The 22,256-nt window shown below is 51.1% G+C and overlaps 6 protein-coding genes across 6 annotated transcripts; 2 read left to right on the top strand and 4 right to left on the bottom strand.

Annotated features, from left to right (window-relative positions):
* Window positions 1-6,907: 6,907 nt before the first annotated feature.
* EsH8_VI_001003 (uncharacterized protein) lies at window positions 6,908-7,449 on the top strand (the record flags this gene model as incomplete). Its single annotated transcript, XM_083272256.1, has 2 exons — window positions 6,908-7,250; window positions 7,307-7,449. 2 exons carry the CDS (start codon window positions 6,908-6,910, stop codon window positions 7,447-7,449), a joined length of 486 nt encoding a protein of 161 aa, XP_083127430.1.
* A 787-nt stretch (window positions 7,450-8,236) lies between these two features.
* Window positions 8,237-9,538, bottom strand: EsH8_VI_001004 (TauD/TfdA family dioxygenase; the record flags this gene model as incomplete). The annotated part of the gene is made up of 2 exons (XM_083272257.1): window positions 8,237-9,270; window positions 9,412-9,538. 2 exons carry the CDS (start codon window positions 9,536-9,538, stop codon window positions 8,237-8,239), a joined length of 1,161 nt encoding a protein of 386 aa, XP_083127431.1.
* Window positions 9,539-10,422: 884 nt separating this feature from the next.
* On the bottom strand, window positions 10,423-11,063 carry EsH8_VI_001005 (DNA replication protein PSF3; the record flags this gene model as incomplete). The annotated part of the gene is made up of 2 exons (XM_083272258.1): window positions 10,423-10,932; window positions 11,022-11,063. The coding sequence occupies 2 exons, from the start codon at window positions 11,061-11,063 to the stop codon at window positions 10,423-10,425; spliced, it is 552 nt and encodes a 183-aa protein (XP_083127432.1).
* Window positions 11,064-11,620: 557 nt separating this feature from the next.
* On the top strand, window positions 11,621-12,447 carry EsH8_VI_001006 (superoxide dismutase sodB; the record flags this gene model as incomplete). The annotated part of the gene is made up of 3 exons (XM_083272259.1): window positions 11,621-11,750; window positions 11,818-12,083; window positions 12,148-12,447. The coding sequence occupies 3 exons, from the start codon at window positions 11,621-11,623 to the stop codon at window positions 12,445-12,447; spliced, it is 696 nt and encodes a 231-aa protein (XP_083127433.1).
* A 276-nt stretch (window positions 12,448-12,723) lies between these two features.
* On the bottom strand, window positions 12,724-14,319 carry EsH8_VI_001007 (uncharacterized protein; the record flags this gene model as incomplete). The annotated part of the gene is made up of 3 exons (XM_083272260.1): window positions 12,724-12,772; window positions 13,020-13,590; window positions 13,752-14,319. The coding sequence occupies 3 exons, from the start codon at window positions 14,317-14,319 to the stop codon at window positions 12,724-12,726; spliced, it is 1,188 nt and encodes a 395-aa protein (XP_083127434.1).
* Window positions 14,320-20,697: 6,378 nt separating this feature from the next.
* On the bottom strand, window positions 20,698-21,801 carry EsH8_VI_001008 (bZIP transcription factor; the record flags this gene model as incomplete). Its single annotated transcript, XM_083272261.1, has 1 exon — window positions 20,698-21,801. The coding sequence occupies one exon, from the start codon at window positions 21,799-21,801 to the stop codon at window positions 20,698-20,700; it is 1,104 nt and encodes a 367-aa protein (XP_083127435.1).
* Between the last annotated feature and the right edge of the window lie 455 nt (window positions 21,802-22,256).

Consider the following 22,256-nt stretch of genomic DNA (forward strand, 5'->3'; position numbering starts at 1 on the left):
GCGAGTGTTGCTGGTCTTTCTCTTGGTCAACTGGAAGTGTTGTCTGAATGTTGCGGTGGTTCTTGCGTGGATTCTGGTGGTTTTGTGGGTGGTTTGGTTGCCTTGCGCTTTGGTTATTGATTGTATTCTCTGTTTTGGAGAGGAAGATGGACTAGTTGCTGCCCGAACGAAGCCGGGCCTCTTTATACAATCCTGTGCTGATGAAGTGAATCATGAAGTTGCTTTTTAGAGCATCGTGGTTCACAGCCCCGGAGGAGATAGGGAATTAAGCATGCCCCTTCCACAACAGTCAACCACTCTTGGTTTCCGGGACCGGGCCTCTTTCCATCGGCGTGTGTGTGATTCAGTACGGCAGGTATGGCCTTCGGTGCATGCTTCGGCCGCAAGTCCCATGGCGGTTCTTTCCAACAAGTGATTCGCTCTCCTCCAACTTGTGTACACCGGTGCTTGATCAGTATTAAAACACTGTTCTCCGTTTGACTCTACGCCTCAACGAGAAGATTTCCCCCCAGCTGGATACACACCAGCAGGAAAAATATATTCTCCCGTGCTGCGCATGGGCGGGAGGTCTGAACTTTGAAATGTTAAGTGTCTTGTCGTCTGGGTGTCTTTTGGGCGCTTAATTGGTGACCTGTGTTGCTTTGAGGCCAGCCAAAGATGCACAGATCAGTACGTCAAGCTATCTCGGATTATTTGCCGTTCCACATGACTTGGTCATGAATGCATTATTACCGCAAATTGTCGTTGAGCAGTGCAACAGAGTGTATTTTGGGGTTGAAGTTTCGGTTAATATGCGAACCTAAGCGTAAACGCCTCAGCGCATCCAAATGGTGCTTTTGATCTTCGTGGCTTTGATTACTGATGATGGTTTTTGCTTGTTGTATGTTATCAAGGCGTAAAGTTTCCATACACTTGTACGTGTGGCATTTCAACGTCCAGTCCCAAGAGGTCAAGTCTTTATAAAGACAAAATTAGTACAGAAAAATGTTGAAAAAAGTAAAAGGCTAGAGGAAGTATAAATTTACCTGAGACGAAACCGAGATGCAAGGCCGTGCACTACTCAGTCGTGCAATGAACATAGGCACGTGATGTCGTAAAGAGTACCAGCAACCGAGGCAACGCTGCTGAAAAAACCGATTGAAAAGAAAATCCAGCATGGCTAATAATTTATCTTACTCAAGGAGATACAAGAATGCATTACTACATCGCTGGAGGCATTGAGGGGTCCCGGAGACTTACAGAGCGCTAGGCCCCATCTCTTGTTCAGACCGCATCTAAGGCACCTCGAAGTCTAATTCAAGTTGGCAACACCGAAGCAAATGGTATACTAGATAAAAATGCTGAATTCAGATGCCTGCTTGTGTTTTTTTTTAAAAAAAGTCCGTGTGTATTCAAATGCTCAAAGGTACAAGGTCGACTTTGCGGGCTCAATGAGGATACGCAGTCCTGTACCGAGAAACTCTGGGTTTCTATAACATAAAACCACTAATCATGATCCTCAACTAACTAATCCAAGCAAAATATGTGCTCTACTTCGTTCAACCAACCATATCCTAGATCGTACTAAATCGTCTTGGCTCTAAACCGCTCAACACCGAATCATTGATCATGAAGAGCTGGAATGAGGCTCGTCAGTGGATAGAAACATGCTACAGGAAAGTTTGCACTCACGTATTAACATAGCCACCAAGCAAGCCCAGTGAGGGCTGGCACCAAGACGACAAATAGACCTGCTACCAGATACCGAACATCTTGGTCCTCCCCGCGTGTACCGGGCCGTATCTCAGTAGGGGGGTCAAGGAGACTTTCGGTGTCATCGCCTGGGACCTTATCGTAGGCGTATTTGTCCATCTTAATTAGCTTGAGCTGGGGATCGTTACAATGGTGGGGAGACGGTGGAATGAAACACACAAAGTTAGCGTGTTGAGTGTTCTGGGGAGGAAGATGGAACTGGCCCAGTACTATACCCCTCTTATCTCGTCACTGGAAACATGGATGGCGCGGCTGATGTTGGCCAAGCCATTTTTTCGGGCTTCGGCTGTTGATGCGCGCCAACAACATGGCGCCAAGAAACCCCCAAGAACTGGGCAGTGTATTGTTTCTGCATAGGGTCGTCTGATTTTGAGGATATGGATGGTTGGATGGTTTGGAAATTGGACTTGATTGGCTGGGGCTGTAGTTGACAGCCACACACTTCCAGCTTTCTCTCTGGGGTGTTGTCAGAGACCCACTGGCGGTCACCAGATAAGGTAGTCGGCGCAGTGAACCCAGATCGAGGGATTCAGACCCCCCATGGGACGTCAGGGGAAGGGCAGATTCGAATGGCAGCCAAAACATATACCTACCTACCGCTAAGTGCCCTGAGATGGTTGACCCTATCACTCGTAGCATCACCCATCCCTGACAGGTGTATGGAAGGATGGCTTGCACAATTCTGGGTTCTTCGTGTAGCAACCTATTCATAGGGTAAGTTTAGGTTAGCTGATCGTTCAATATTAAGATGTCTACGTGTGAGTCGACTGGGAACAAATAAAAGCAGGAATCTGAAACGGCGCCTTTAACACAAGAATTTTGGCTGTACCTCCAGGAGAAGTGCCACAGACTTGTCAGAAGAAGTTCCCAACGAAAGAAACGAAAGTAAGAGACACCGGTTGAATGGTTCTGTGTTTTTGGTCGGGATCGACGATAGCCACGATATATATGGCAAGATAAGAGCCTAGGGGATTGGACTCGGTAGGCAAATTGTCAAGATGGCCTTATTGGCACCGTCGAGACAGTTGAGGATGCCGACGTAAGTAGAAACTCTACGAAGAACACCAATATCAGAAGCGAAATTAAACTAGTCTAGCGATGAATATCAGAAAGGTGACTCTTTACCGGTTCATCAAGGGCTATTTTCTTTTCCCTGTTTGGTTTAGGGAAGCACCCAAGATGTACCAGCACTGTTAATTTGGAAAAGACCCCGGGGTTAACGTTGTGAAGGGGGAATGGGAGTATGGTTCCTTGGCTCGAGTTTATTGACTTTGTCAGTATATTTGGTCGGCTGGGGTCGTAGTAATGCCGACCCAACTGAGCAAGGGTTTTTCTTTTATAACCGACGGAACATCCGTTTATGCAGCGAACTTCTCGAGGCTTAGCAGAATCAGTTACACGCCTTGGGCTCCGAGCTAACTGTAATTTCTGAGCCATTGGAGCACTGCCAGTGGGCAACAGATAAAGGGGATGTACAAAAGGAAAGCTACAGTGCTGATGTTCTTGTTTGTATCTGTTGAAATACCTGGTCCGAATACGGACAGACGGTCAGCAGCAGCAGCAGCAGCAGCAGCAGCGGAATCCGCATATTCTACCTCCGGGCTGCCAATGGCGATATCTTCATAGCCGCTCTTGCTGCCAACCTTTCTTTCTACCTTCGACAAGACCAGAACCAGCTTACCGAATACTATGGTGATATTACTCGAGCTACCACCCGTACAGGTATCACTGTAATACCAACAGTGTCCCCTCAATCGGCGATGTTGTTCACGACTTGGGTATAGGCTGAAGATTATTGGACACGATGAATGACTTGAGGACGCGATGCCAAAGACGGAAGAAACCTCGATTTTCTTCATCCCAAGCGGGACATGCGGAGTGGACGTGCGTAGCGTTGCTAGACCATCTTTCCGAAAAGCCTACTAAGGTCATGTGGCTGAATTTTTACGGCAATGGTATTTTGGAAAATCAAGGTTTGTTCGGATGGTATTTTGCTTTCACCAACTTTGTTAGAAGTGAACTTCGAATCCCGCAGATCCGGTAAAGGGAGTTACTAAGACGTTTAGAGAGGTGCTTTGTCGTACGGCTTGTCAATTGCCGCCGTCCCGAGATAAGGGTTGTGGCAAGGTTTGTGTCAATAGACACGTCGAGCTCCCCTCCAGAACAACGGTGTCACCGAAATACCCAATACGACGTTCAAAGATCGAGATCACACTCCTAATATCCGATTCCGACTCGGAAATCGCTTTGTAGATCATGAATTCGTGGTCTCCACCTCCCTGAGCATTACAGGTCTATGCGCATTTAATAAGAAATTAGCAGTGCATGGGGTGTTGCGCTTCTGCACAGAGTCCAGTGCAAGACTCCATGCAATCATACTGACATAAGAAAAACTGGATTACACGAGGCCTTTCCACCGTAAAAGCTTCGAAAACCCACAAAGGTCCGACGTAGTCTGTGGGCTAGCCCTGCAGTAAATGCCGCGACTGGATTGCTCTGAGCTACCCAGATGGCTCTACCTCTGGGTGCATCAAGTGCATGGCGCACACGAAGCGTAGCTGGATTTTCTGACTTGTTAATTTCGCAGTCAAAAGCGCCAGTTGGAAAACAAAACTGGCTGGAGCTCCCTTAGCGCCCGCCCCTTTCTATGCCTCACGAGTGCTAGCGCGCCGTTTTGGACAAGGCGGCGACGACTTTAGCTACGGGATGTACTGCGGCCGACGGCCAAGTGGAGTTTGGGCGAAAGGTTTGCGGAAATCCATTGGGCTGGCTGGCTGGCTGGCTCGATGCTTCCCACTGCCAGGGCAAGGGGTCTGTACGGCTGGAGGGGTTCGTGACTAAATTTCACCAAAGGTGGCTCGGCCGGGCGCAAACAGCTGAGAGGGCGCGCAATGTTGGGCACTTGGCGTTGATAATCATGTGTGGCTTCGCCGAGTCACCAGGGAGGGGCCAAGCAGCCAAGCTGGAGGTTGTGGCTGTAACATGTGAAAACATGGGAGCGATGTGGTAACACTGAGATACGATGGGATAAGATCGAATGGGAATGCGCTCAGATGACGCATTGAACAGCGAGCTACTTGGAAATAGGAACCAGCTTCGCCTCGCCGGTACGGTCATTGTAGATCTTGGCGTCTCGAACGTCGAAGCAAGCTTTGGCCAAAGGATCGAATTTCGTCAGATCATATTATTATCCGGCCTCTAGCATCGTCCGGTCATCTTTTGGACGGTGGCCGACAAGTCCGGCTGATGATGTGGCCATGGCGCCATGCGGAGCGCCAGCAGTGATCCTTTACCAACCCACGCATATGTAAAAGTAAGAAACAAGGTGATGCAAGGTCGTGTTAGCTAATGACTGGCGCTGCCGGTTTCCGCGGTAGACTCTCTCACTCACTCTCGAAACTATCGGCCAGCTGCTTACTTCACCGAAACTCGGGCGCAGAGTCCGGTGCGGAATCGGCCCCTGCACCGTAACGCCCCTAGTAGCCCCCCATTTACGGGAATAGACGGGAACGGTGAGATGAGGCCCGCCTCCGGTTAATGAGGACTTTGCGGCCCTATCTGTGGGTGGGAGGTGAGATTCAAGGATGAGCTTGGGAGACCATCTGACATGTCTCGCACACCCATACATCCCGCGTCCTTCCCGCAGCGTCACCGTCATTTGATCCAACCGCGCAAGTACCGGGGCCTAGCCACATGTCTCAATGTCTAAGACACAAACTAACAAGTGAAACCCTTCACCGCAGGTCATGAAGTGAATGGCCAGGCGAATCTGGTCCCCTAAATGACCTTATCGCTTCATATTTGGGTGGCATCGCACCATCCATCACACCGGTCGCCAGGGAGAAAATCGCCCCCGTTGCCCGTTGGTGAACCACATCAAAAATATTCAAGTTTTAACTTTATCTTATACCTTGTGCGTTGATGGGTATCCATCACGAACCTCTATTCTCCCTTTTCCCCCCACCCGGTAGATGTCATTCGTACAGTCCAGACGGATACCACGGCCTTTCATCGCCTGACCACGCAGCCACGCCGTCCACGTCGCCCGAGCTGTTTTCATCCACTCAGAAACGCGAAGCTGACACCGCCTTAACACCACGACAAAACCAGGGCGCGGAAAGTTACTTGCAGCGCCGCCGTAGATGCAAGGGGTCCTCATTCGTGTGTCACCTTGTTAGTCGTGTACAGCACACCATGTACTGCATGTACCTGCCGACCGACACACACACACTCCTTTGTTTTGTTGACACTACGGAAAGTTTCCTCGATATTTGTTTTTTCCCACTCTTCTCTCTAATGATTTTCAGGGACCAGAACAGACGTCAGAGACGAAAATCTCCTACGTCCTGGACCCGGTTCTTTTTCACAAAGGACCCCTTCTGGTTACGTGGTTCGGCCCTTTTGTTTCCCCTTCGCGTCGGATTATCATTGAATTGGCCCATCGGTTCGTCCCAGTCTCCAAGAAAGCAAGGAGAAGAAAGAAAAAATTGCTTGGTTGGACCCATTTAATGCCCAGTTCCGGACGCTGCCCGGGCCAGACGGGGCTCTCAGCGCAACCCTTCCGGCCCCATCGTCATTACTCATTCTAGGTCCAATTACCTCAAAAGTACTACTCCTTAGTCTCAAAGACATGCGGCCACTCTGCTTGTCCGTACCCAGAGCGCCCTGAGAGGTGTGCCACGAGTGCCACGAGTGCCACCCATCCAGCCCATTTCTTTCTGATGTGTCTGAAAAGTCTCTGCCTGGGCATGGCATGAGTAAGGATCGGGCTGGTTCCGTTGGGCGCCGCGGGTCTGATCGCCCTCGCTTGTCAGATTTTTAGGGCGCCTCGACTCGAACGATCTGACCTTAGATTGGTGATCACTGCATAGGGCTCCGGCACCCACGGCTTATACAGTGGGCTTGCATTATCCTGTTGAGCACCTCTTTCTCTCGTCATTATAGCCATGTATATATAGCTCCCATCCCCGTCACGGCACTTGCTCTCTCGTCTGATCCATTTCCGTCTATAAACGTCGGGCACCCATCGATACTATACACACGGACGGATCGCTTATAAGAAACCACACGCACTCACATACACATACCCGGCATCCACGCCCAACTACATTCCAACACACACACACATACACACATACACACCTGTTCGCCCAACATGTTCGGCCGACAACAACAAAGGACCCAGTTCCCCAAGAGAAGCAGCTCTGGCTACTCATGGCCTGAGAGCGACAGCGAAGACGACATGATCAGGCCATGCGCCCCGAACGAGAAGGCCGATGCCTGCGTCACCATGACCGAGTACGCTCCGGCAGCGGCCGCCACTGTGGAGCACCCTGCCCACCGGCGACCGTCGACCCCCGGCCGTCGCACCTCTGCAGACGACATCGACTTGGAGTGTCTGTGGGATTGCATGCTCGAGCTGCAGCAGAAGTACCACTGCTACAACTCAACCCGCATGGAGATCGCCGCCGACAGCGAGGATGCCAGGGAGATGATGCGTATGTGGTTGTCCGTCATTTCCTGAAACGATTAGGTTCACTGACTCGGTGCACAGCCACGAGGGCCTGCCTTGATATGCTCAACGACTCCATCGAGTCCCTTCCCGAAGAGGGCTGGAAGAAGCTCAGCAAGTACCTAGTGCCGGAGTTTGACGCTTCCCAAAAGCCGCAGAAGTGGAAGTTCTGGAAGCACGCGTAGGACATTGGCCCGAGCAGCTTGCAGCACGGTTTTCTATTTCAGCGATGCGAGGAGCCCCCGGCTCTGATTAGAATGATACCCCCTTTACACAACAAAAAAGTTTGCTTTTCATGGACAGGTCAGGCGTCTGGTTGTCTTACCAGGCTTATCGCGGGACAGGCGGGCGGGCGTGGACACGCACCCTCGGTTCTTTCTTCGTTACATTACCAAAGAAACACCCAATTACAATAATCATCACTATATCCACAACTCAAAACCAAAGATCATTTCGTCGTGCATCGTACTTGAGATGTGATTGTTTAGTGGCGCGCGCTGACGTTACCACATCTACTTCGTGTAAGACTTTGGGGGGCTCTGTAGTCTCGGCGAAAGAGGGGGACCTCCGCCTCCGGTCCCGGATGACCGACCGGGCGATCGTCATGGCGTGCTTATCACTGCAACTTAGTGTGCATGCACCATCACATCGTAGGACAGACATGGTGAAGCTCGGCCAGTGACTCATAGCTATGGTGACAAATCGGTCCAGACTTGTGACACGACATGCGCGAGGCGGAGGGTTTGCGTGGCTAGGTTTCTATCACGAGAGAGTGACGACAGAGAATGTCCATCCGGCAACTTTGGGGACGGCGGCCAAGCCCATGTGCCGCGAGTCCGGGCAGTGCATTGCAACAATCGGCAATTAATGGCGGCTGTGTAAACTGCAAAAATACACCAGAATATCAATCAATTCGCAGGTGAAAGAGGGGTGTTGAGCCGGGGACAAGAAGGAAGTCAATTCAAATTAATGTTACACCGCGGCAGCAACCTCTACGGGCCCCTCGGGAAGTCGACTACCAGCAATGTTACACTGCCGGAACAACCGAACCTCATCCTCGGCAAACGCACCCACAACGGAGTGAATCAGGCCGCGGTTGTGGAAGATGACAAAATCGCCCTGCTCCCAGTCGTGCGTGTACACGTTTCTTGGCGAGATGCCCGGCCTCTGCAGCCGGTGCACCGTCTCCCGGACCTCCGCCAGATCCTCCACAACGGTGCCGTCCGCCAAGTGCAGCTTCCGTACCGCCGACGGGTGGACCTGCAACGCCAGCCGGCCCGTGACGGGGTTCCGCCAGCACATGGGCAGGATCTGGATTTTTTCCTCCTCAATGGGCGGGAGGTCGCCGAAAGGCACCTCCTTGCCCTCGGATACCAGGCCCAGGCCGTCGGAGCGGGACTTGGCGCTGCTCATCCACACGTACGGATGCGGTGCGTACTCCACCTTTGTCGTGCGGACGAATTCCAGGTCTTCCGGCGAGAGCTGGTCATACATGGCATAGCCGGAGACGAAGGCCGTTGTGCCTAGAGGGACAGTCATTTCCTCGTCGGTGCCATCATCGTAGCGGAGCGTCTGTTTGCGGCCGCCCGGCACGCGGACGGCAAGGAGGGTGGTGGCAACGGGCGGCGCGAGTCCGTACAAAGCGGCATCGATGTGCCACCGGTAGAAACGGGTGAAGTCCAGGTCATCCTCGGCGGGGATGGTGGTGGCATGGAAAGTGCGGTGGTGAGGGTGCCGCAGCTGGATGTTCTTCAGACCCTCGTACTCCTCTACGAAGCCGTTGCCGATGACCTGCACCTGTTGCTGGTGCGGGATCGTCTTCAGGTCAGGGTGCAGGATGGAGCGCTTGGCATCCAGGGTCTTGCCGTGACCATACGATGCGCCGGCTTCAGGGTCGAATCTTTGCGTGATCTCGTACTGTGCTTTGGGAGAGGCATGGCCCTGGTTCTTGATCACGAGAACTTGGTGGTTGAATAGAGCCTCGCGGATGATGTCGAAATCGGCATCTGCAAGCCGTCAGCCCCAGTCCAGTCTGAGAGAGTCTGTGAAGCTTACCAAAGGAGGTTACCGATTTCACGGGTATTCTCCCAATAATTGTGCATTATCATTGCCACCATCATCACGTCACGGTTCAGTTGCAATCTTACCGGTGAGGTTTTCAATATCAACGTTTGAGACGATGGCTCCAAAGTCCACAGCCGAGCCTGCGGGAGTGGCGATCGGCTCGACGGTTGCGCGAGAAGACATTTGGGCCGGAGGCTGAGAGATAGCCATTTTTTTTGGTGCGGATGTTGATGCAAGTTGGGACTCCGTTTTACGAATGATAAAGGTTGTTTCGTTGCGAGAGACAGTGGACAGCCGAGTCTTCAGTTGCTCGTAGTTTTGGAGGGGAATCCGAGCTTTCTAAATGCTTTGCGAGACACAAGTGGCGGCTTTGTGGATGCTCGGAACCCGCCGAGACCCTTGCGCTTGGTTATCTCACCGGATTGCCCCGCTGTCTGTTCGAGATAACGGAGGATGTCGATAAGACCGCTGTGCAAACAATGACATGCGCCTTGGTGGCCGATATCTCAATATGAGGAGAAGTGCAAGATTGATAGGAGGAACAGGCGATTCTAGAACGTAAAAGGCCGCATGAGGCTCCTGGCTTGTTGTCGCCTCGATTTGTGTTCATCTACGGTCCTGTGCTACTTCGGCCTGGTCTCCAAAGACCGAATCGCGAGTTATTCCCCACCATACCCTGACCACCATCCCCCGCATGGTTTTCGTGTTTAACATCCACAGAATCTAACGCGAGCACAATCGCCTATGACTCTGAAATGTTTGCCGTGGCTAAAGGCAATCCCGCAGGGTAGTTCCCCCGCGGATGATTCGCTGTAAATCGCGACTACCCGAGACAACTCGGTCTCCGGCCATTGTCCGACAGATCCGAGGCGCGGCGCCGAGTGGGCGAGAGCTTCGCGCCCAAGTGTCAGCCGCGCTTGAATCGCGGGGCTCCTGCGAGCTGTTCGCGAGCTTGGTCGACATCTGCGCGCGGGAGTTTACGTCGGGCTTGCGGCTGGCGGAAATGAGATCCTCAACCAGGGAGGACTGCGTCCATCGCATCCGCATACCTGCCCGATCCTGTAGATCTTATACTAAGAGTCCCAGGTAGCTTCTCAGTGCTTCTTGACCTTGTCCATCCACTCCTTTGAGGCCTTGGTGCCGTCGTGCGCCTTGCGGAAGAGCCCTCGCTCCCACTCGTCCAGGCCGCGAAGAAAATCTTCGTTGGAACCACCAATGCCGTCGTCGCCTCCTTTCCGGGCATACAATGCAATTTCAGATGCACGTGCTACGAAAGTCTTGCGCATGACCTCGCTCAGCTCTCGCTCGTCAAAGAGATCCAAGATCCGAGTGCCAAGGCCATAGAAGTGGGCGCTCTGGTCTCTGACAGGAACGGCTCGCGGGTCGGCCTTGAGGGCTTGAACAACTTGATTCGATAGGGCGGAGGGGAGGTTGAGTGTCACCGGTGCCTTGGAGTCTTCGGCAGTGCCGGTGTTGGCGAGGGCGAGCATCTCGGCGAGCCATAACGGGAGGGGGATTTGTGTGCCAGCTTTGAGGGCGTGAGTGGGGTTATTGTCGAGATATCCTAGGTCGGCAACATCGAGTTCGAACTTGGAGGGGACTTTCTGTATCATTGTTAGCCATTTTCGCCCTTCAACTATCGCGCCAAAAAAGGGCAAAGAGTTCGGTGCCAATGTTAGGTGCGTGAACGTACCTCCGCATCAGTCAAGATGGCGTCAATATCGTAGTAGGACATGGTGGCTGGTACTGCTGTCTCTGGGATCGTTCTAGTGGCAACTTTCAATCATTCAAATTGCGACTTGGTGCTCTTCCTGACGAACCTTGACGCGCCTGGCTGTGATGCAGACGCGACTGCGACTCCAAGTCCAGCCCCAACCCGACCCCGCCATGAAAGTCAAGCCATATGTGGCGCTCACTTTGCGCAGATCACATCAGCCAATCAGAAAAGCTGGATTACCTAAGAATCCTCGCTGGAATCTAAGAGTGACAGCTCCCCACTTTTTGTGGATGACGACATTCTTTCATTCGCAGAAGAGCACAGAAAACCAGGAGCGAGCAAATGCTCGGTAACCCGGTGCAGCTTTTCTGGAGATCCGAGCTCCCTCACGTAATAGCCGACCGAACCTCCCGCAATTGACATCATTCTGATATTCTCCATCGCATTTGTCAACCACCAATTGAACACCAAAAGGTATACTAACCCCCCTCTAATTCTGCCCTCTATAACCATTGGGATTTTCCCCCAAACAATACACCCATTAATACCAAGACCAAGACATAGGAACACGCAAAATGTCGTCTACTCTCCTCCGAACCGCTCCCGTCCTCCGCACAGCTCTGCGAGCTGGTGCCGCTAAGCCTGCTGCCGCCATGGCCAGCACCAGCTTCGTCCGCGGCAAGGCTACTCTGCCCGACATTTCTTGTGAGCAGCCCCCCCTAATAGCTTCTTCCACAGAGACGCAGTCGTGCTAACTTAGCTCCCTTGCCAGACGACTACGGCGCGCTCGAGCCATACATCTCCGCCCAGATCATGGAGCTTCACCACTCCAAGCACCACCAGACCTACGTCAACGGTCTCAACGCCGCTCTCGAGGCCGTCGAGGAGGCCAACTCCAAGGGCGACTTCGCTAAGGCTGCTTCTCAGGCTCCCCTGATCAACTTCCACGGCGGTGGTCACGTCAACCACTCCCTGTTCTGGGAGAACTTGGCCCCCGCCAGCAAGGAGGGCGGTGGTGAGCCCGATGGCAAGCTCGCTGTAAGTTTAAATCAACCTTGCGGCTGTCTTTTTTGTTATAGACGCGTGCTAACACAATCTACAGAAAGCCATCAAGGATGACTTTGGCTCCTTCGACACCCTGAGGAAGCAGATCAACACCTCTCTGGCCGGCATTCAGGGCAGCGGCTGGGCCTGGTTGGTCAAGGACAAGACCACCGGCACCCTCGGCGTCGTCACCCGCGCGAACCAGGACCCCGTTACCGGCAATCTCGAGCCTCTGCTGGGCATTGATGCTTGGGAGCACGCCTACTACCTGCAGTACCAGAACCGCAAGGCCGAGTACTTTGACGCTATCTGGAACGTTGTCAACTGGAAGACTGTTGCCAAGCGCTTCGAGAAATAAGTGACGAACACACATGTACGATAGCCATTTGTTGATACCTAGCAAGAATTGAAGGCGTTCGGTCAGTTGTGAAGATACCTGGTGTGATTGCATGATGCTTGTGACTGCATGATGCTTGTCACTGACTGATGATTGTTGGCTGGGCTGAATCTAATACTGTCCTGCGATACAAAAGGGAGAATCATCTTCTGGCAAATACATTGTTCACAAGTTTACTTTGATTTACTTATGAATATACCGCAGACGGCAAGATGGATTATACAATATAGCACACGTTCACAAGAACCCAAACTCCACGCTACCGACATCACTAACTGAAATCTCACTGTCCTCAGGGTATTGGGACTAATCCCATATCTGACCAACTACTTCCGTCAAAATGAACATGCTTCAGTCTCCGATTGACTTGGAAGAAACAATGGCTTAAATCGTGCGATGTCGCGAGGGGGATTTCAGGAGCTTTGGCTGAGCCAGCCGTGACACAGGCAAGATGTGTTGGGTTATCAGCCCCATCAAATACGGCATCCGTCCTCGGCCCTTTCCAGCCAGATGTGTCGTCCTCGTACACGTACGAAATCTTCCCGGTCTTGGAGTCTTGGTACAGAATCCAGGTGTTGAGGGCAGTCGACTTCTGGCTCCCCGTGTCCAGCCGGGCCACAGCAAAGCCAGCCATCGTGAAGTTCGAGTCGACCGTGACCGGTAACTGACCAGATGGAGTGAGTTCCTGGCCATCGGAGGAGCGGTCAAAGTTCCTCAAGCGTCCATCGGTGCCTCGATACACGATCCTAGCGCTCGATGACTCCGTTTGGTCGCCGGCCGAATGCGTAACCTCCCGGGGAAGGATCACCAATGCCGAGCCGGGAGACGCCGTGGGGCCGACAGCCTTTGGCTCTTGGAACCGCGGCGACTTGTAATCGTAAAACACCTCCATGATGTCTCCGTTGGCGGCTTGAAGGATGGTAGAAGGCCAGTAGGCTGCCATCTGCGTACCGGTGTTGCTGATGGTATACTGTGCATCGTTGATGCTGTCAGTCAGGCCGCCCCTCGAGAAGCCTTCTCGCCAGTTCACGCCCAGGATCTTGTCTGGAGAGCCGATGTAGAAGAGCTCGGTCTGAGGAATACTGGGTAAATTCTTGAAATTGCCTCGTTAGCATAATGTCAGGTAAATAACACTAAACTCGGCGTACGAACCACGTCTGGCCTGGTCCACAACAGGCCCACGCCGAAAGGTGAGCCTGCTTTTGGCGCCGCCCCAGCCTCCATTGGTACGGTCCAATTCTGATAGATACTCTGGTATTGCATACGTCTCAGAGCGTTGTCCGGTCCCTGGAAGAAGAGCTGCAGGGTGATGTCGGCGCCGTACCGCCATCCTAGGGCGGTGAGCGCAGAGTTTTGCATGATCTTGGTGGCGTTCGTTGATGATGTATCGCCCACGGCGCCTGGCAGAATGTCCGTCGTCTGCTGGTCCCGGTTCGCTGTGATCTTCCAAGCACTCACGCCGCCAATGACTCCTCCGAGAACAAAGACAACCAACCCGCCGAGTCCGACGAGAAACCATGGGAAGCACCGGGCAGGTCGATGGACCTCGTGGCCTCCATAGTCTGCATGGTTTCCGTAAGCCTCGTGGGTATCAGCCGTGCTTCGGGCCGCGTCGGCGCCGACGAAGGCACCCCCCGCAAACCCGAGCCTCTGTGCCAACGACTGGTAGCCGTTGTTCAGCGTCTTCTGTTCTGACCCTGTCCGATAGCTGCGCCCTGCATCGTCCTGTGATTGGTGGCCCCAGTGATCAGATCTGTAGTCGATGGCCTCGGGAGCAGTGTCGTACGAAGTTACTTCCAGCCCCGGCTGTGTTGCGCGGGCAGATGGATCCATCCTAGATACTGTGGATGGTGCGATGTAACCAAGTGAGAACACGGCTTTCAGGACGCCTCTTCCCTGCGGCAAAACGAGTGATTGAGGCACAAAGATGGCCTGGGTGAAAGGGTCAAAATGCAAGCAAACAAGGAGTGACGGAGAGTGCAGGGACATATTGCGGATCATACAATATAAGTACATCCAAGCCTGCTTATTCCACGGCGCTAATGCTGCCGCCTATCAGGCCCTGCTCTCGTTTGATGACTAGCCCTACAAAGAGGCATCGCAGGGCTTGGCATGGGCGGAGATCTGTCAGACTGCCGTATCAAGTCGACTGAACTCTGTTCTACTCCGCTCTGGGCATCCCTGGAATCCTCCGATGGCCCCCAGAGCGGGAACCAGCAAGAAAGACGAAGACATTAAAGTTGGGCCATTAATCAGCAAGGTAGATAACGCCTTGCGACAGCAGACACCGAGTTGCCCCTATCCCAAGAAGCTCTGGTTTCGCCCGAACAGAGCCTTTATCCCATCTTAAGCAGAATTATTCCCATTCATAAGGGTGTCCAAATACAGACCAGATTGTCAACTGGCACTTGGCCCGATCCGTAGGAAAGCCATGCGCCCCGAGTGCTGAGGGACATGCCAAGGAAGCACGACTTGGTCTATAATTGCGATCTTTGGGGTCCCTTTTCAGGTCCCATGGCATATTGGGCTTACATGATAGAAGAGGGTTAAGCGCGATCACACACAAACCCCTGTCCATCCACTCAAGGGCCACTGTAACCCCGTCAAGCGGGTCTTAAACTGGTTGCTGATTTGTGCGTGCTGGTTTGGGATTTAAGATCCCCGTCGACAACATGGAGCAATTCCAGTCGGTCAGCTTTCCATCATCGAAGCTAAACTTGCACCCCTGTTTTGCGTCCTTGTTTGGTCCAAGGCCCCAGCTTCGGACTGCGCCTCCTCTTGTTGAGCAGGCAGGTCTCCACCAAGGTCAAGGCAGCTATTTAAGCATGATTGATGCTCAAGAACTGTATTTTCTGCATGCACCAAGGCTGTACTAGCCTAGAATTTGGGCAGCTGTAAGCAGAAGTCTGTCGGGATCGACTCCTTTCGATCCTTCCCATCAGCCTCTATTGCAAGATGCAATGATAACACGCACCATGCTGCCCGACATTCTAATGCATATCTAACTATATCAAATGCAGAGTTATCCGATACCAACGGGAGCTATCTCTCTACCGAAGGCCGAGACAATATTTCAATTTTCGCCTGTTTGATTCCAACTCGCATCTACTCTGCCTCTGGGGAAATATGTTAATTCCGATCATCACTCACAACTGAGAAAAGAGCCATATACCACTTTTTGGAGTCATCGGGAATGTTTTCTCAGTCATATTAGTTTGTGTTTTGAGAATGAGCACCTATATCGAATACAACTAGGAAGCATTGGTCCGAGGACATCAAACTCCTATACCTGGTCCCTGGCGCAAACTAGGAACCGAATGTTGTCGTTCATACGAATGGACTGCCGCTAAAGTGTGTATACTCACACATCATGAACCGTACCCTCTCACCTTCGTAAACTTAGCCTCAACTTGTCCGCACGTATGGCCTGGCAAGGCGACAATCTGGAGGCAAGTCTGCCGCCATCTCCGGCACCACCAAGATTTATAGATGATTTATGTAATTGGTAAAAACTCCAACATTCTACCGGATCCCATTAAATCCTGAGATTTGTCTCCTCTGATGGTGGTATTTTGCACAGAAACCCTCAGTGAACCGTCCCGAAGCGATAGCTTCCTTGTGTCCTTGACCTCGTCATAACTCTTGCTGCAGAAAGAACTGGTGGGCAGAACGAATGAATTCATCAGAAAAATTCATGGTCAGATAAATCCTAAACTTGATCCTCCTATAGTAGCATGTCCCTAAAATTGTTATAGTCTAAGCTCCTGTAAATGTTGGGCTTCTTTTTCATTTCTTCTGAATCAGTTACTTACTTAAAAATGAGCGTTACGACTGTTGGATTACGTGACCAGAATACGGACAGCCGGTCAGCGGCCGCAGCAGCGGAGCCTGGAGATTACGTCTCCGGGCTGACAGCAGCTATATCTACGATTCCGCTGCTGCTGCTGCTGCCACCCTCCTACTTTCTCATCTACATACCGACTCACAGCTTCCAAATATACTATATTGTCTAACGAGCCCTTGACCTGTATGGGTATCCCTGTGACACCAACAACGACATTCAATTCAATAAGTCACAATTCGAAAAGGGGCATGAGCCGGAAATGCTGCGAGTTACAAAGTTTTTTGTCCTTGACCCCTTGGCTAGTTTTATTAAACGGCTATCCAATTCGCTTGATCTATCGTGTGCTGCTGTGTTAGATGTATGGACGTGCGGTCAGTCACAACGAGAATGCCAATATAAACCTGGATTAAAGCGCGAGAGGCAAACCCATATCTCTGTAAAGCAATCAAATAGATGATCTGTTGAGTATTTATACATATCTCGTAAACTTAACGCCAACAATGAACGGCATTTACGTAACTAAACAGATGATTTATAAGCTAGAGCTAATGGACATGTCGAGGGCTCATATTTAGGCGAGATCAACAAACTACACCTAACTCTGAAAATGTTGCTTCATTTTTGTTCGACGACACCTCAAGATGAGCAACTCGATATTCTCCTTTGCACCAGTGACATGAATGCTTACATCCTAGGGGCCGGCACCTTGATTAGGATAACCTAGCCTGGCTTCGCGACCGGGTTCAAATATAGCCTGGTGGAACCGTGTATGGTCTAGGTTCCTGTAGCAGTAAAATAGCCAGCTGATAATAGAAGTGACTAAGTGGTTACCATGAACAGTGCTGCCAATAACTTACACATCAATGATAGCTACGACACTCGTACATATCTCTGTTCAACATCACAACCAGTACTTATGCCATATTTAGGTTTCATCAATACCAATACATGTTGGCCCACAGGTTCTCCCAGTCTAGAGAGAAATCTCAGCGGGAGATCGCTTATTATTTTCGCAATGATTCCTATATGCGGCATCAAACTCTGTCTGCAGTATTCTCTGCGTATTATATAGAAGTAGTTCCAGGCCTATTTTTCGGTATTAGACTGAGATTTGGGTTCTGGACAGCAGCTAAGCGCAGAATATCCAGCTAATCCAATACCTAACGCCTCACGAACGTACATGATATCACAGGATAACAAGCCGGGCATGTTGTCGGTAGATTAAGTAGTCAGAGAAGCCAATGCCTGATTCTGACTATTCTCGCAACAAGTTGACGCGCGTTCTAAAATCGGAAGCGTAAATATATTCTCAATTTCTCAGGTAGGTTCCTGGGAGGTACAATTTACCCACTTCACATTCGTTACTTCCTTGAGTACCAGTTTCCGCGATCCCATGCTAAAATAATTTCTTCCTAGAATACTGTCTTGCGGCAATCTGTGTACACGATTCAATGCTTCAATAAACACTCTATTATTGACTAAGAACCGAACATTCCCAAAGACGTGAGCTAGATGGTGAGACTAGGTGTATTTTCCCAACAGGCTAACTAATATCTGCCGCAATCATTGTAAAGAGGTAGTTAAACATGCCTTAAATACTGATTTTAACTTCACGTCCTTGACACGGACTCTGAATTGTCTCCCATGCCATGAGAGTACCAATGTCAGCCGAGTTCTTCACATCTAAATTGGACCATGGACTTCGGACACGAGCAATCTCCGCTTCGAGGCATATCAGTTCTTTATATATTCAAGAGGTACCTCTCGAGATTAGAGGTAGTAAGAGATGGTTTAATCCGGAAGGCTTAGAGATTTTGGGGCGAGATCCCCCAAAAATATCTCTGACTGGTGCCTGTCTTCCTCTTCTTGGTGTATTATATCTTCCCATCTGCCTTCAAAGCACTAAACCCTTGTTGCCGACGTGCCCCAGGGGAACTGAGTTCGATGTTGATGATCCCGATGAAGACTGGACAGACTCGCGGTCTTGTGCATAATAGCAAGGTAAAAACTGCTTACTTTAACGATTGTGAGGAATGTTAGAAAATTTGCTACAAGTAAGTTGGTTTTGCCCCCCACTCGATAGCATACTATGGAGTTACTTAGATTTTCTGATATGTGAACCAAGCTCTTTCATCGCAAACCTTAAACAAGAGCTGACAAAGTGGAAAATAAAAGTATCTAGCCGGGCGGATGGATCAAACTGTGGAAACTCGATATCTTCCCTCAGCCAGACGAGGGAACGTCCACACCCGAACACCTGCTTAAGTAACCAGCCCCTTCTCGAGGCAGCGAGGCTTCCCTTGGTGAAGGCTGGCCGTGTATACACGCGACCGAGCCCTTGAAAGATCTTTTAACCGGTCATGAAATCGGCTCAGTTAACTTGATTTTGTATAAATCCCCGACCAATCTTTGGCTAAAAGGTACAAGAACAGCTCGGTGAGACACACGGCGAGAACATGGCCCAGATGATGCGAACCCATAACTGTACTTGCGAGAAATTTGATGTCTTTCTCATATAATTTGGTATTAATAGTGAAGATGCAAGTTTTCACGCTTTGTGGCTGATATGAGTACCTTATCCTGTAACCATCGTCGTCTTGGTGGTTCGAGCCTGTGTCACGACTACACTAAGATTGTGTGGCGCGGGTATGATGCGGGCACCTGGCCCGTACATAAACCATTACGCGCTGCTTTGCTTATGGGACTTTCGTTCCTACGCTTTTGTCTCGCCGCAATATGCAGTCCGTCTTATCCGGCTCCGATCTGTTCTCAAGAATATTTCTCTTGTCCATTCATTGACATACGACTCGAGAAATACATGAGACAGAAATAACATTCAAGATCCTGCAAGGAGTTTATGTACACTTGTATATTATTTCATCGAGTGCATATAGGCGAGAATATGACTTTAAATATATGGGAACCCCTCTTATGCGTTCTATCAAACGAGTAAACATCTACAAAAAATTGCATGGCTAGAGCCTCGGATTATGGGGGCATCTTGAGCTTTTGAGAAAGTTAATGACCCATGAACCAACCGTTCGTAGCAACAAGCACCCCCCTCCCCCAGGCGGCTGTCAAGGTTTGCAACACGGCACTTGCGAATTTTCAGAGAGTTTAATGGGACACCCTCATTTGGTGCTTCAATAGGAGAAGGACCCTGCACGAAGATGCGAGACTCGTGCCTCCACCCATATCATGGACCTACCGATCAGCACCAAGGGAATGATGGTAGACTGCACAGGGATCTCGCGTGCGTGCTACCGGTGGGCAACTTGGTGATCCGCCTTCCTTGTGTGGGATCCAGAACAGGGGGACCCTGAGGACGTGAAGATGACGACGTTTGGATGTAATACGCACCGAACATGGGCGGAGTCGGAGTGTCTGAGATCCAATACATCTTCGGCCGTGACTCCGATGAAGAAATGAGTAAGCAGTGAAAGGCAACACGCTAACCTGATTGGGATATATCAGATCATTGTATCCATTTTGTACGTAAATAAGGCACAGGTCTTGTTGATAGCGACAGAAGGTTGGCGCGGATTGGGCTTGACTTAACACGTGTCTCGGAGACTGAAGCATTTCGGGTACGTCGGGTTCGAACCCCAAAGATCTTTTACGACAGGGGTCCAAAGTGCGAAGAGACATTGATCAACTGTCATGGGTTATCACGAGTTGAGCACCACTCGATCCAGCGCTGTGGAAGCGTCTGCCAGCGTGGAATCAGTGTTGGCACCTTGGACATGTGTGATATTAAGAAACAGGGCAATCGCAATTTATTTATTCTTGTCGTTGACTGAGCCTTTTTGCTATTCAATCGCTCAGGTGTGCCGAAAGATTGTGAGATTGTTTAAGTATTGACTTAACAACACTCGGATTGGCCTGAAAGCCAATGCGACAAGTGCACCCGGACACTGGCGGACACAACCGGATTGGGCCTATCTTGTTCGCAATCACCAAATTTGCCCTGCAATCTGACAAAATTACAGGTGTCCGCTGGAAGAAACGGCAGTTACAAAGCATTGCTCCGGTAAATACTATCAAAGTCCGAGGCAGCATAGTTATGTCAAAAGGGCGAGACAAGCTTCCTCACTCAATCATAAAAATGTCATTGGTATCGTTAAATGCTCCTAAATAACGCCAGACGCAGGATTTTAGTCCTGTTGATATTAAGTTCATCCCCGAGACGCCCATGCTGAATGCCGCACACAGCCACGCCTTTCATGGCCACTTCCTCGCGGAGATAATTGAACGCGTAGGTTACCACCTCTTTTGTTCTATATCGGACGCCGTTTGGTGAATAAATCATTGTCCGAACAAACAGTCCTAGGCGTCATTGGCCTTTTTCCTGCCGTGCACACTCCGCCTCAAGCCATCGTGGCCCCGTGGGATTGAGCCCCCATGCCAGTTGACGAGACGTTATCGAAGCCCGAGAAGTTACTTTCCGAACCCAACGCAGGCATGGCCTGCCCGCCATCCATATCGAACGTCTTCCAATCCACATATGTGTTTGCGTTTGCTGCATTCATCGCCACCGACTGAGCGTTTAGATCGAGGTCGCTGGCCGGGGCGGAAGCATTCGCCGCTATGCTGGACTGAACCAAGTTCTGCGCTGCGCCGGAAATGTATTCTTCGATGTACGAGCACCCGCACCCGCCGTGCTGGAGGACCATGTTCTTCAGCATTAGTATCTCGCCGCGCAGCATCGCCGCCTCGGAGTTGAGGGTTTTGTTCATCCTTTCCACCATGGCCTCTTGTGTTTGCAGCTCCTCAATGCCCTTTTGCTTTTTCTGTCGGCATTTGTACGCAGCCTCTCGATTGCGCGCGCGAATGCGATGTTTTTTGTCGTCGGTGCCGCCGCGCTTATCTCCAAAGTCGTCGGCACCGCTCATTGAAGCGGTCGAGGCGCGCCGGGAGGTCTTCTTCTTCTGCGTCTTGGAAGCCGTTGATGCTGCTGCGCGTGTAGCCCGGGGCTTGTCTTCCGATAGCCTGGGCCGGCCCCTGCGGCGCTTTGGTGACCCGTTAGTCGCTGCTGGGTGGTCGGCCTCCGTTTCCTGCGCGGAACTGATGATAAGAGGGTCAATCGGCGGTGCTGGCGGTGAGATTATGGAGCTTGTCGGCGAAGATGAGACGTCGGCGGGTTTGCTATCGGGTGAGTCTTGCCATGCTCCAGAGCTCTGCGTAGAAGTTGATGACTGGCGATCCGCTATCGACGAGGGGGCCACAGGGACCGCAGTCAAGGCCTCAGGGGCCACGAAAACTGGTGGGGCATTGCCTGTCCCATGACCTGTGGGTTGTTGCAAACGCTGCTGTTGCTGTTGGAACAAGAACCGGGTCCGTTGGTGTTGATGGTGTTGCAAATTCTTCTCGTCTGTGAAATTGCCGAATGGATTAGAGTAGAGATCAAAGTATGCGCTACTCGGCAACCCACTTTGTTGAAGCGTACTTACACCACCAGCGGAAATATTCATGACTGCTGAGCGTTTTCTTTTGTTTTTTGCGTGTGGCTGGGGTGTGGTTGTCGCCAGACAAGAAGAATGCTTTTCCAGGGTAGCTTGGCCTGGCACACTCAGCCGGTTCGGCTAGTTACACTTGAGGACTGAAGTCGTGTGGTTCGTGCTAGGGACAGTGCTTGTGGCACAAAGTTGTTTGCGATATTTGGTGCAAACCAATGTACAGGTTATTGGTCTCTGTGTACAGACCAAAAGAATGCTCGATGAAATATGAATGACGTCGCTGAGTAGTGAAGTAGGTGGTTGGCCGGATACATATATATATATATGAAAGGCTTTGAAAGGAAGAGGGCAGAAAATCCTTTGGTCCCTGACAGTATTTCACACAGGCTAGGAGAAGAGACTGGACGCGGGGGAGCATGGTACGGCACCAGCAAGATAAATCAAGGCATGGCAAGGACAATAAACCCAGT

Source organism: Colletotrichum jinshuiense, chromosome 6, assembly GCF_051148585.1.
Source record: "Colletotrichum jinshuiense chromosome 6, complete sequence".
NCBI classification, from domain to species: Eukaryota; Fungi; Ascomycota; class Sordariomycetes; order Glomerellales; family Glomerellaceae; genus Colletotrichum; species Colletotrichum jinshuiense.